Here is a 14,691-nt window from a genome sequence, read left to right as displayed (position 1 = left end):
CCCTTCACCCTAACCTGAGACAGTAGTGTAACATTACAACAAGACACATTATAAAATACCAATTGAAATAGCTTAACTCGATCAAAAAGACATTTAAACAAAAACAAGTAAACATACACTGAACGAATAAGTTTGATCTATGACACAATATAAATACAATATTAAAACGTATGTGCCTATATATTATACAGGCACCTACAATATATAGGCATCTACGTTTTAATATTGTATTTAGACGTTACAGGTAGTAATAAAAAAGATGTAGGAAGAGTGTCAATAAGACAAAAAAAAAACTCTTACCTGGGACAAAATGGCGTTTTAAAAATAAAACAATGTACACAGGTAAATTTAAATATAATAATTTTGTTGTTAGGAGTACAGAAGTAAACATTTTTTACAAAATTAATAAATTTGTTTTCAGAGTTCGAGTACAGAAGTGAAAATTTATCGTTATACTAAATATATGGTACATATTAAAAATAGTGAGACGAGATATAACACAAAATAAGTAAACATTGAATTACAGAAATGCATTACAAATTGTGTCAACAAGTCAAATTAACACGAAAGTACAATTTGAGAGTACTCGCAATTACTGAAAGCTAGTTAAAAGCCAAAAACAATTATTAATAAAAAATCATGCATCAGAGACTATAATCAATTAAAACACATTCGATGAGTTTACACGGATCACATAGTGATATCCGCGCTTTAAGTACAATATTACCGTAAAATTTAGGATGTGAAATACCGTTTTTGATAAGTTTTCTACAAGTACAGCCAAATTTACTAATCAAATCTTTGTATCTATGGAAGAATTTAGTAAATGTTTTAAGTAATTTATGGTAACGAAATCCCTGACTTAATAATTTACCAATGATACATTGATTACGTTCGTTAAAATCTATGATATCACTACACACACGGGCATAACGAACGAGTTGGGATATATAAACACCGTATGATGGAGCCAAAGGAACATCGCCGTTAAAAAAGGAAAATTAACAGTAGGGAATGAAAAATCATCTTTTTGTCGTAAATTTTAGTATGGAGTTTTTCTTCAGAAATTGAAATGTCTAAATCTAGAAAAGGACAACTACTGCTGTTTATGTTAGATTTATCTAAAGTAAGTTCCTTTGGGTAAATTTCGGTAGTATATTAAGAAAACTCTGGATTATTTAACGAAAAATATCATCAAGATAAAGGTAGGTATTGTTGAATGTGTCAACCAAATGTAACAATGACGTGTCTTTACTAAGTTTGGCCATAAACTGTAATTCATAGCAATACAGAAATAATTCTGCTATTAAAGGGTCGCAATTAGTGCCCATAGGAATACCTACTACCTACTTAATATGCTTCTCCCGAAAGCATTTTGGCATATAGGTGTAAGAGCAAAGTCTGGTCAACTCGGAGTCTGAATAATATGTAGGGTTGGTCGACATGTCTTAAAGCGGACTGTTACCTAGTGAACTAGCACGTTAAAATTCGATTCAAAGTATCGGTCTGGTACAAAGCAGTTTTCTAATCATTTCACATGTTCACATCTTGATATGCATGTTATATTTGCCACTAGACGTGAAACATTAATCCACCCAACCATCAATTCTACAACATTTATGTTCACACATGTTTTTGTTAGGTTTAGTGCTGCTCATGTTTAACGTTTTTCAGCTGTTATGTGTTTTGTTCTTCGATGTATGTTTCTGCAAACCTAGCCTCCCTGGTATCTTCTTTTATTTTTATATGATACATCAAGATGACGGAAACTTCAGGAAAGCAGCTTCGGCGCGACATACAGTTAACTTTTTTCCTCCGTTTCTACTAAATACACAGTAACGAAAATTTAAAGATAGTGAAGCAAAATGCATTTATGCATACAATTTATCGATTACTTTTTGTATTCTTTATTTCCTCAATGTTTAAAACAATAGTTTTCCCTTGGCATAAATATAATTATATACCTACCGGAGTTGAAAAGATTTTTTATATCTGAAATAGAGCAGGTATTCGGCAAACACATCCCGACTCTAATTTCCATTCCTTTTGCTTTCGTTAACTGAAATAATATCATTTGAAATAAAGAAATATCATGCTATGTATTATTTTCATAATTAAAATTTAGGACAAAAAAGAAAGATTCGTAACCGGAAGAAACACCCCCCTCCCCCTTTTTTCCTTTTCCTGTGAATCTTTTAAAAACATGTGATCTGTATTTGATAAGTCATCCTCTTTATTTCTTCCATCTAAATGTTGTTATAAACTGCATGTTTGAAGGAACAATGTATTATTACAGCTAAACTGAAATTCAGATGTCAACTAGACAGACATGTTGCTTTCGTTGTTTGCATGGCTATTATATTCCCACAAACATAAGATTTAGGAAACATATTCCCCGTTTCAATTCTCAATTCCATGTTGAAATACAATGTTTAAAGACACATTTGAAGCCCGCCCAAAAAGGTAAAGTATTCTGTCATTACTGGAAATTAAAAGGAAATCAAAATAATGATAATAAGCAGAGTCTTAATATATGTTATAATACACTGCATAATATAAAAGTCCTAGATTAATAACTATAGTCAGCCGAAGTCATCATGTATCCTGCATAATATAAAAGTCCTAGATTAATAACTATAGTCAGCCGGAGTCACCATGTATCCTGCATAATATAAAAGTCCTAGATTAATAACTATAGTCAGCCGGAGTCACCATGTATCCTGCATAATATAAAAGTCCTAGATTAATAACTATAGTCAGCCGGAGTCACCATGTATCCTGCATAATATAAAAGTCCTTGATTAATAACTATAGTCAGCCGGAGTCACCATGTATCCTGCATAATATAAAAGTCCTAGATTAATAACTATAGTCAGCCGGAGTCACCATGTATCCTGCATAAATAATTTCACTACAAATGACAAAGTTAATCATTCTGTAATTTGTGGAATGTTTGAAGAAAACCCAAATCCTGTGAATTTGCATAACTTTTATATATGATCAAACACTTGACATAAAAAAAAATGTTGTAACAGCGTAATATAGAAAAAACAAGTTGTACCTTGAAAACTGTAAGAGTAAATATCCGGACAAACAATGTATCTTGTATGCTTAACTTACTCAAAAAATGACAGAGTTCAACATTCTGCCATTTGTGGAAATCTTAAAGAAAATCAAAATCCTGATTATAATATGCACATTATAAGTATATGTACTAACACCTTGCTAAATATAGAATACAAAAACTGTCATGTACACATGTCACACCATGCAACCTATATTGGACAGACGGATAGACGGACAGAGGTAACAAAAATCTGTTTACAGCAATTAAATCTCGTTGTTATTTCAAACATCAACAACGTTTGCTGTACGTGTTTTTGGATGCAATATTTATTATCTTACTATACTATATTGTAATGAACCATTTGGTTCGGAAAATACCACCAAACCATTCAAGAGTAAGGAGAGAAATACAAATCTTATGAATACACAGAACCCCGATCCAATCCTTTTTTGCTAAAAGAGTTCATTATTCCCTGTTTAATATCTACTAAAAGCATTCTATTTTACTATAATTTCCATTTTAGTCTGCGAATATCTGCATCAAAATTGATGTGGTCAAAATTAAAATTCCGCTATTGGTTGAAATTTTCTTTTCGGAACGCATTGAATGACGTCAGCGGTCTTCGGAATAACCCTCAACTGACAGAAACATCTAGAAAGAAATGTATAGGCTATCGCTTCAAAAGTAAATCGAACCAACTTAAACACTAACGTATTGGTGAGAACTTTTTTCTTTCAATTCTGAAATGGGTTACAAAAATAAATCTATAGTTAGCTGGAATGTTGTTTGAATATCGAGATTACAGAAAATCTAGTTATGTATTTTAAAAAGCTCCATGACTTTGGAAAATGTAATAATGATAATTAAAGTGTTTTATGATATTTTAAATATAAAAATCATTACTTACTGGATTGGAAATAGATGCAACATAAAACTTGGCAAGACAGTATTCTCCGTGGAATTCATCAGCTGTTATACCAATGCATTCGTCATAATCACCAAGCCAGGCAAATTTTCCACCAAGTAAACCTGCAGGAGGCTTTCCCAAAGCATCCAACACTGAAAATGAAAACTGTACCAATTATATTCATATTAAGTAAGTAAACATCAGTTTACCTCTCTTGCTAATCGTTAAAGACATTTCAGCTCTGTGAACAGGTACATTTTCATATCACCTGTAAAATCATATATATCCTGTACAATTAAAAAGGAAAAGTCTGTATGCAAGTAAATTACATATTTATTTAAAAAAAAACATTTGAAGGGTGATCATTTGATACATTTGGAATAATACATGCCGTTGACATAAAAAGTATAACTTTATTTTTCTTTTCATTTTAATGTACGAGGGTTGGAATGTGTTTACAGAATAGAGAAATGTGTAATAAAAAACAAATATAAAAAAAATAATGGATTTTTTTTATATAAAGAGTAAGAAAAATGTGCGAACAAAATTGAGAAAAATGACATAATTTGTTTTAAATCAGAAAAGAAAAACCCCACACACACCTCCATTCCAGACCCTCTTGCATGAAAGGTAAATTTCAGGGTCAGACATTTCTTATCAAATATATGTCAACCGACGTATAGAAATTACTTCATAATCCATGTTATATAATGATACAGAAGGAAGGGACTTATAGAATTACGGAAGTGTGACTATACGACAGATGGAACATGTCATGCATGTGTTCCGTAACACAATCTCGGAATGGAGATGTGGGATTTACGACACAAACACTGAAATACTCCTACAGGACAACCGATAATGTTTTGATAATACGCAAGTGTCTATGCTAGTTGTCAAACTATAACGTTTCTCAGTTTGTCACTCTAGAAACGTTGTGTAGAATTTTAACAGAAACGATCAAAGACCTGCCATCAAAACCAAATGTCCCACATGAAAAAAAAGATAGATAACAAAGAACAACTATTCACCATGCTCCTAAAATATGACACAAATGACGATGTGGTGGTTAAACTTTTTTTTTTAGATCTCAACTCTTCCCCGTTAATATCGGTCTGTGGAACGTGCAATAAAAGATCAAACAAGAAAAGCACAGTAATCAAAACGTACAGTGATAAACAACTCATACCAACTCAAAGTAGCGAGCGAGATCGAAGCTCAAAACCAATATGGAATTTACTGACCCTATATATATCGTATTGGGTCACTTGCACACTGTGTAACGAATTTATCTTAACGACTATCTTAACATGTGGCATTTAGACTAGTGGCCTATCAAATGATCAAGTCTTCAATATAAAGAACCTATACTTCCATTGGTCTATACAAAAACAAATGCCAACAACAACAACTACATGTAGTTAGCTTTCAATGTATTTTCTGCATTTATTTCAATCGTTTATCAACAACTTCTATAGGTTGCACTTTGTAAATACAGCTGTTTCTCAAACCACGCCTCTTTTGGGGAGATATATAATATTCATAGATATGTTAATTTGTTAATGTACTGGTTCCCATTTATGATCTCTGTGTTTCCTCTCATAGAGACATCACTTGGGAATGTAACCAGTATAGAAAAACATGGTAGCGCCTAAATTTTAATTCTTAGGAGGTCCAAATATGAAGGTAAGGGTAGTATAGAATTTTAGTATAAGTTTAAACTCTTAGAAGTTCTGGGCATATAAATGTTGAAAATATGCCGCACAGCCCTATATTTTGACCTTTGAATAAAATAGTAGTGCATATAAACTTTCCGTTCTGGGATATAATTTTTCACGAAACTTCATAGTAAAAGTGTCACAGTTTTAGCCGCAAAGGGAGTTCCTATGGGAAATTGCATTGTCTATATTTACAGAATTGCAACCTTCATCTGTTGTCCGGGTGAAACGTTTCAGATTTTCCTCAACGCCGTGTTGTTTTTATTTAGGGACGTAACACCACTACTAACCGTGTATTAATATAAACCACGCGTACTAACCTCATATTAAATATACAGGGTCTCCATGTGCACGCGGTCGCTTTTAAACAATGATATTCCTAGAAGATTAAAACGCTATATGCTGCTACGAGTAAATGGGAAGTTTGCTATCTAATAATTGAATTCATTTCTATCTTAAAATTTTCGTTGTCTAGCAAGTCTTACTTTCGATTTTTTAATTTTCTATATAAAATATATAAACATATTGCCTTTCCTTGGTAAATGTACATTTTTGTACAATTAAAAATAACAATAAATCTATTTTACATTCATATACATGTGTGAAAGGTATAGGCGAAATAAGGCCCAAAATTTAGCCAAAATTTGAAAATTACAAAATATAATTTTAAGTTTGCCTTTACATGACTTTTTTAAAATGCGGCTTGTCATCGAATGTTGAATTGCCATGAGCAACACGACGGATGTTACTAGTGGAACAGGAACTGCATACACAACAGGAGTACGTACTTGAGTTTACCCTTTTTACGGGGTTCGTGTCGGTCAAGATCTAGTTTTCTTTAAAGTATTTTGTGAACTTTTGGTCTATTTATTTTTGGTCATCTATTTCCCCCGAAGTGAGTCTTTTGATTGCCCATCTGAACAATCTAGATTTATTTAAAGTTGTTCAGATAGTAAAAACAAATTTCACATTTGACAAGTTATAATCAAGTTTGCATAACTTGTAAAATGTCCTACTTTTCCTTGTCTTGTATTAACTAATGAGTATTGTAAATTTGGACTGGAAAGGTATGTACACATTTGGTGAAATTACGTAAAAAGCTTAAAGAAAAATTTTCTTATTGGATATTTAGTTTCTAGGCTGTGCGGGATGTTTCCACAAAGGGAATAAAAAAAACTTATAATACAAATGTGTATTTACCTTCTTATTATGATGACATTTATCATGCGGACGTCATAACATTGAAAATCTTGTCTTATTTATTTTTATCTTTTGATTTAATACATTTCCCTATATCATGTGCAACTTTTAAGTACTTCTAAAACAAACCGTTTTCTTGGACCAAAATCGGACCTTAATATCGGTCTACTCGAACAAACGTTCAACACTGTATTTATTCTCGGTGATACATGTTTAACATGTTTTTCATTTTAGTTATGTGTGATATAACATTTTTCACTAAATAAGTTAACTTAATTACATGATAGTTATTAAAAAACTGATCATTATCGTGATATATGGACTGCCCAAAGGACAGTGGTATTGACTAAGCCAGCGATAATGACTGAGCCGTAGGCGAGAAAGGTCATTATTGCTGTCGCAGTCAATACCATTGTCTTACGGGCAGTCCATGTATAACGATAATGACCAGTTCTTCAATAACTATTATGTTTATTTCATTGAGGAACCATGTTTTTAAAAATTCTCATAAATTCAAATTGTTCAAAACAAACTCGAGTTATTGTACGATTTCTATAGGAAAGAGTGAAGACCAGTCATAGTGCTAATTATAAGTCACTGCCATTCATTTAAGTGCAATTTTTCAGTATATGAAAACATAATAAAGTTTTCTATAATTTTATAATTAACGAAAATTATGGTAAACAATTCAACAACTTCAATATAAAATTGAAATCAGGAAAATGTTATATTAAAGGGACATCTCCCTAAACAGAGAAACCACGCCCCACCGGTCATTAACATGTAAAAGTCTGTTAACGACCGGTTTTCTGGTCCGATTTTTTCTGTTAACGACCGATAGAAATTATTACTGAAGAATAAAGAATGTCATGTGGCCCCTTGTTATCTAATAAGAGAAGCTAATTCTTAACCGATATGAAATAAAGGCTAATATAAAAAAGTCATGTTTCACATTTAAGGTATATGTTATACAACATGTTAACAAATTCAAGTTATAGATCATATAACATGTTTCACATTTAAGTTATGATATATTTAAAGTTAATTCACCAGACATAATTCTCAAATAAAAATAGCTCAAAAATAAATTAATGATCTGGCAAACCATGACATAAGATTAAAACTTTACTAAGGACTGTCATATTATAACTTGGTACAACAACTTTCAAAAACAAATAAAATATTCCGATGAGATGAATTACTTCTATTATCAATTTCATTCGTATTCTACTTACTTTGCATAGCCCATTGTTTTCCTCCAAATAATCCTCCAAGAATACTTTGAGTATGGTTCAAGCAGAGTGCATTCACCTTAGGTAAGGGTGGGGCTGTACTGGTTATCACTGGAGAATAAGAAGGAGTCACTGTTACGGGTAGAACTGTTGTTACCATTGACTCTGTGGTTACGTGAACAGTTGCTGTATCCTTTGCAAGTGTGGTATCACTTTGTTCAGGAGTTGCATAAGCCGTTGTAGGCAAAGAATTAATATCTGTGTTCTGGTTTAAAGTCGAAGTGACATTAAAACCATTAACATTAGTAGTATTTCCAATTATAACACTATCAGATAGTTCTGAGAACTTGTCCAACTCATCTGAAAATGTCTGAAGATTGTCTAATATTGTCCGTACATTCAGGGCTTTATTCATTGCATTGATATCTTGAAGTAAAGCCGTCTGGTTTACATGCCGTGAATATCCTTTCAATGTTTGATAACTATTTTGTATTATGTTATGATAATTATCCTCTGAAGCAACTGAACATTTGAGTAGTAGTAATAGGAAACAGTAGACATTCATCTGTGCCATTGTGTTGTACAGCTCTATGAAATCAACGGGGACTTTTTCAATCAACTCCAAGATAATAAACCCTGCTACCCAAGATTTTCGCAATATATTGGTAGAAAAACACGTCCCATATTTTCACTGGACTAGGTAAATACCAAATTTGTCATCGCCTAGATGTTATCAAAGATATAACCCAGTGTACTTTGAATCTTAGGTTATATCCAACGTAATCCTTTTGGGATATGTGATGTAATTCCATGAAACGGGGACATTTTATGTTCGAGCCTTGTTTATGTTTAAAGTTCAAAAAACCATACTCTTTACAAATATCTTAAGTCGAAGCAAAATCTAAAATATTATTATTTATGAAGTATTAATTTGAAAACTTCAAATAAATGCTTTGTAAGGAAATATTACAAAAAAACAAATTTCAATGAATGAACATGCATGCATATTTACACTGTGAATAAAGATTGGCTTGACGTCAAGTGGCAGATATTTCATGCATATTCTTAAGACATAAGAGAAATGTGGTTTGTAAGTCGATTAACGACACACAAACATACACACTCTTATTATATAGAGATAGCTACAATATCAATTTATCAATAAACTGAGAAGTGGACTCTACTTAAAAAAGACAACAACTGGACGAAGTTCTAAATTTAAGTCAAGAAAAGTTATGAATGAATTAAACACAGATCTGCCATTAACATAAAATTCCGTTAAAAGACCAAAACATTGCAATATAATTAAGGACAACCATGGAAAAGGTTCATTGCTCATGACATGGGTATGAGGCTGGTCGGACTAGATATTTGTAGCACCTCTTATGTATCTCATCAGTGAAATAACAAAAGGCACATAAACATTTCTTTGGTATTTGTTTCGTTGGGTTGCTGACTATTTGACGTTTCTCCATCCACATCTCCTTTTATTCATATGAAAGAACGTACCAAAGAAAATAACACTTTGTAAATTGGTGATGCTGAAGCTAGTAAACCAAAAAATGTGGCCTATCACGAACTTGCATCGGAGTACCAGTAAAGAATTCCTAATATGGTTTATCGACATTTATCAAAGATAGTTGTCTGAGTAAATGGACAATTATGATAAATCGAAGATTACACCTGACCTCAACACTAGATATCATCACTGTCATAAGTTTGATAAGAGAATAACTAGATTTACACAAAGAAAAAAATACACATTTACAGCGCATTTAAATATACCATTGAAAGTTTATTATCTATTTTGTACTTCCTATACCCGTTACCAGGGGGAAATTGACCTGTCCGTGATCCAAAAATGAGAGCACGAATTCATGTACGCAATGGTCTATCACTCAGCCAATAAATGACAGACACTATGTTAAACTCATTCAATCATACCGTAAGGATTGTCTACTTAATTAACCTTAAGCTATATAAATATAAAAACAAGGAGATGTGGTAGGATTACCAATGAGCCAGCTATTCACCAAAGTTCAAATGAAGTGGATGTAAGCAATTTAATTCTAAAAGTACTTTTAATAGGGGTTATTCTAAACGCAATGTGTACTTACAAAATATGTTCAAATATGGAGGTTGATAAGAAAAACAATCCATCTCATTGAAATATTTAGTAATTATACAGTTGTACATGTAAAAAATAAAAGGAAAGCGACTGTTATATAAATTTGAAGGAATCTAAATATTTAAAATTTAAATTTTTAGTACAAAGTGTGTAAACATATAATACTGTTAACTCAGCAAATAAAATGAAAACTAATAAATACAGTTATCATTTGCTTGATATAAAAATTAAGCGGCGTTAAAAAAAAAAAACGTCTTTCTAACCTGGGAGCTATTTTTACCATTACGGAAAATTACGCCCTCCCTTTCTTCATACCCTTGTTCCGTCCCTCTACTTTCACTACCGTGCAAGACCTTCATGGGTAGTAAAGGTCGTTAAAAAAAAAAACCCTCGTCGTCGTCCAAGCATTATTTGAAACAGTATTCATTATCATTGAATTGTTTTCTCGCACGAGTGTTTTTGTTATCTGCTATATCGGTAAAATAGAGTTAAATGCTTTTTCTTATCTGTTTTTTATTGTTCTACTGAGTAGCATTTATTGTTTCATTTAAAGTGTTTAAAAGGAAGATTTTTGAGTGCTACAAAAACTAATCAAGCAAGCAACATGCTCCAGCAGTGTTTGTCCCAAGTCAGTAACCTGGTCAGTGGTTGTCCCAAGTCAGTAACCTGGTCAGTGGTTGTCTTTAGTCATGGTTAAATGTTATTTGTCCTTTTTAAGGAATATAGTGTTGATGGCAGATCTTGTGTGGTCACTATAACATGTTTTAACTACTTTTTTTATACATAGGGTGTTTTACACCTTGACATACTATTAGTTTAAAGAAACTTGTATATTTGTTGAAAAACGTACGCCCTCTTCATTACTTTTTTTAATTATTTTGTGTCGTTTCGTTGCTGTCTCATTGTCATTTATAAAATTGATGCACCTGAACCTAATATTCTTACTAATATATCATGGTAATATATAAAGCTTTGGCGGGGTCAATATACCGTTATTTACACATCAGACCGTACTGGTTACCGGAACTTTGGGTTATGCAAACCAGGTATTTCATATCTGAGAAACAGGTAATATATGCCCTCCTTTCTAGATGTCATTCACAAATTTTTGTACTATTCAAAATTATCAGTCAAAATGTGTTTTACAAGGATCATCAGTCATTCGTCTTTCAGTTGATACTTAAATTACCAAAATATATTCTACATAATTTGATATTTACACCTATGCGTAGGAACTATTTTGTTTTAAATATGTACTACTTTACTATGTTCTTTTAGACCGGGTCCGAGTGGGTGTTGTTACATTTTACAAAGTCTACCCGAATTATTGGCCCCATACATACGTTGTTTCCTGCATGCCAAGTTCTAACATATATCTCGATATGCCCGTTGGTTGTCTTAATGTTTGTATTGTTTTTCGAACGCTTCAGTGTGATTGTCGGGCTAAGTTATGACCGTAAATGTTTGTTTTGTTTTTCGAACGCTTCAGTGTGATTGTCGGGCTAAGTTATGACCGTAAATGTTTGTATTGTTTTTCGAACGCTTCAGTGTGATTGTCGGGCTAAGTTATGACCGTAAATATTTGTATTGTTTTTCGAACGCTTCAGTGTGATTGTCGGGCTAAGTTATGACCTTAAATGTTTGTATTGTTTTTCGAACGCTTCAGTGTGATTGTCGGGCTAAGTTATGACCGTAAATGTTTGTATTGTTTTTTCGAACGCTTCAGTGTGATTGTCGGGCTAAGTTATGACCGTAAATGTTTGTATTGTTTTTCGAACGCTTCAGTGTGATTGTCGGGCTAAGTTATAACCGTAAATGTTTGATTCCTTTGCCAGATTTATTTTATTGATATTACTTCATGGCTTTGTTCTTCAATTCACAGTTGTGGCGTAATCTTCAGTTTGCAAAGAATTCCCTTCAAACCTGTGCTAGGTGCCATCTTAAACTTGCAGTGAGTTGAGAGTTTTATGTTCCGTGTTGAAGGCCTCACTGTGACGTTGAGAAAAACATGCAGAAAAAAAAAGCGCAGTTCATTTGCTTTTTGTGTTTTTTTACTGTGCATTTACTGATTTCGAGTCATGGATTGATATCCCATATCCTTTCTTTGCTATTCTAGCAAATATTGTTAAAAGACTATCCACCGTAATGTGAATTACAGTACTGTTGCCGATGTGTAAGAAAATATGATTTCTATATCAACAGAACGTGGAGTTTTCATCCAAGTGCTGTTCTTTTAGGGATTTTTTTTTCATATTTCTGTAGTGTATTGCGTCATGATTTGGTCCACCAACGGATATCCTTTTCATTAATATTCTTTGATACCGCATATACTTATAATGCATAAGTTGTTGAACTGTATATGTATTTTCTTCGTTTGTAATCGCTATATTTTTTTAATTACGTGCTTTACCAAGATACAAGATTCAAGATTTTATTCATACAAGTGTACAAGAGGATATAAACTTACAAACATAAGACGATACGTATAGCGAGACATGACTGACAAAACACACAGTGTGGTATAAAAGACCTGTACTGCAATTATTTGTTTTTACATTTTTTTTTTGTACAATTTCTTATTTCACTGATTGATATAAAAAGGGGTAGTTTAGTACTCGCGAAGCTAGGTTTTCGTCACATATCTCCACCTGTATTTGTTGTTTTTTTTAAATTTATTATCTATTTAATAAACGGTAAATATTTTACAAGTCATCTAGTTATTCATAACATACGTAATGTTTATTTTTAAAGTAGATATAAAGCCGTATCTTATATTTCGGTCAAATATTATCACGAAATTACATACTGTGTGCTATTTATTTTTAATGATGAAATACCCATCGTTTTGGGACTTATCTGGGTGCATAATTTAATTTTACTAGACTCGTATGTGACCTTGTACTTATCATTATTTGAATGACTTTACTCGACAAGTTTTACTACAAGTGCAGACTAGGCTGACAAGTTTTACTACTAGTGCAGACTAGGCTGAGTTAGGTTCTGGTTTTTGAAATCTACGGTTCAAACTAAATGATACCTTAAAGAACCAGTCACGTTCAAACTTAATTTATCTAGAACGCAGTTTAGCACTGTTCAATTCACATATAGTTTACACATTTGTGAACGAAAATACATGGTAACTATATTCTCAAGAGTTTTGTAGACGTGAATGAAGCGAAGCACTGGTTAGCACACAACTTGCATTTCAGACTTTTTATTCAACTTTTTTATAGCATAAACGATCATATAGCTTCATACAATCAAACAGAATCTTTTAAATCTTTACTCTTTTCTCGGTATTTTTTTTGCATTTAAACAAACCAATGAATGAAGGATATAGATTATGAATACCATCACATATTTCCTTGTTCACTTGTACCGATATCTAAAGCGTAGATAGACCTTATTGATTTCTGCTTGTCAATGAAAAGTTGAGCGAGCCGTCATTGATCTTACGTCAGCAACGCTTAATATTTTTATTAGGTTATATTAAGCTACCTCATCAAGAATCTAACTGCACCCTATGATTTTTATGTTATTTCTTAATATAAAATTTCTTTTATTTCTAAATATAAAAAATATTGCTCCATCTGTTTCCTAGCTGGTGACCAAAACATTACATAAGCGACAGACATTGTATTTATCCTTAACCATAATAGGTTTTTCTAAGCATGTCGTTTCTTGCTGAGGCGGCGTAAAGCAACCAAAAATCAATCAATTTTGTCAGTCTGTCTTGTTTTGTTTTTTTTTGTCAGATTGTATTCACTATGTATGCTACGATTTTAAGAAAAACGATATCTTTTCGTTAGTACCGGATGTAAATACCAACTACATATTTATAACGTTAGAATGCCAGTCTTTATGACATTAAAGAACGATTTGTATGAAATGACAAGATCAAAAGTCAACTACCACTCCTGTGCTGGTCAATCCCGTGAGATTTTAAAGCATCATTTAATATTTTTTTTCCTTGGAAAGACAAGTAATTTCCAAAATAATTATAACGAGAGATATTTTAACATGAATGTAAAACACAAAATATACAAGGCAATGTATACAGCCCAGTATATATACTGTTTATGGGTGCGAAGCCTTATTGGCCTTAGATAATAAAGAAAAGTATCCAGTTAATACACTATACTTTTCTCATTATAATTGTCAATTTAAAGACTTCTGATCGTACACATTTACTTAGAGACAAGACAGACTAGTTATTATTCTTTCATTACTCTTTTAAAAACATTTTTTTATTTGTTTTAATATGAATACTCGGTAGAAACTCTTTCAGTGGATAGATATCACTTGAGTAAGCGGGTGCACACAACTTATATTACCAGCATCTTAGTTTCGTCGAAGTTTTTAAAAATACTTGCACCATGATGATTTCAGTAACTTCAAGGCTTTGAGCATTCTTTTATTTAAGTAAAAATAAGGAGATT

At 32.2% G+C, this 14,691-nt stretch overlaps 1 protein-coding gene across 12 annotated transcripts in view; it reads right to left on the bottom strand.

Annotated features, from left to right (window-relative positions):
* Positions 1 to 8,744, bottom strand: part of LOC127730293 (O-acyltransferase like protein-like) — an 82,907-nt gene extending 74,163 nt beyond the window's left edge. For 11 of the 12 annotated variants that reach the window (XM_052238615.1, XM_052238616.1, XM_052238617.1 and 8 more), the window contains exons 1-3: positions 8,128 to 8,744; positions 3,975 to 4,126; positions 1,969 to 2,059 (exon numbers count right to left, since the gene is read on the bottom strand). In XM_052238615.1, coding sequence (XP_052094575.1) covers positions 1,969 to 2,059; positions 3,975 to 4,126; positions 8,128 to 8,698 — 814 coding nt within the window. In that variant the 5' untranslated portion in view covers positions 8,699 to 8,744. The remainder of the gene's footprint in view (positions 1 to 1,968; positions 2,060 to 3,974; positions 4,127 to 8,127) is intronic. The other variant, XM_052238606.1, reaches the window with a different exon arrangement.
* Between the last annotated feature and the right edge of the window lie 5,947 nt (positions 8,745 to 14,691).

Source organism: Mytilus californianus, unplaced genomic scaffold, assembly GCF_021869535.1.
Source record: "Mytilus californianus isolate M0D057914Y unplaced genomic scaffold, xbMytCali1.0.p SCAF_2, whole genome shotgun sequence".
Taxonomy (NCBI): domain Eukaryota; kingdom Metazoa; phylum Mollusca; class Bivalvia; order Mytilida; family Mytilidae; genus Mytilus; species Mytilus californianus.
This window is presented reverse-complemented; position numbering and strand designations above follow the sequence as displayed.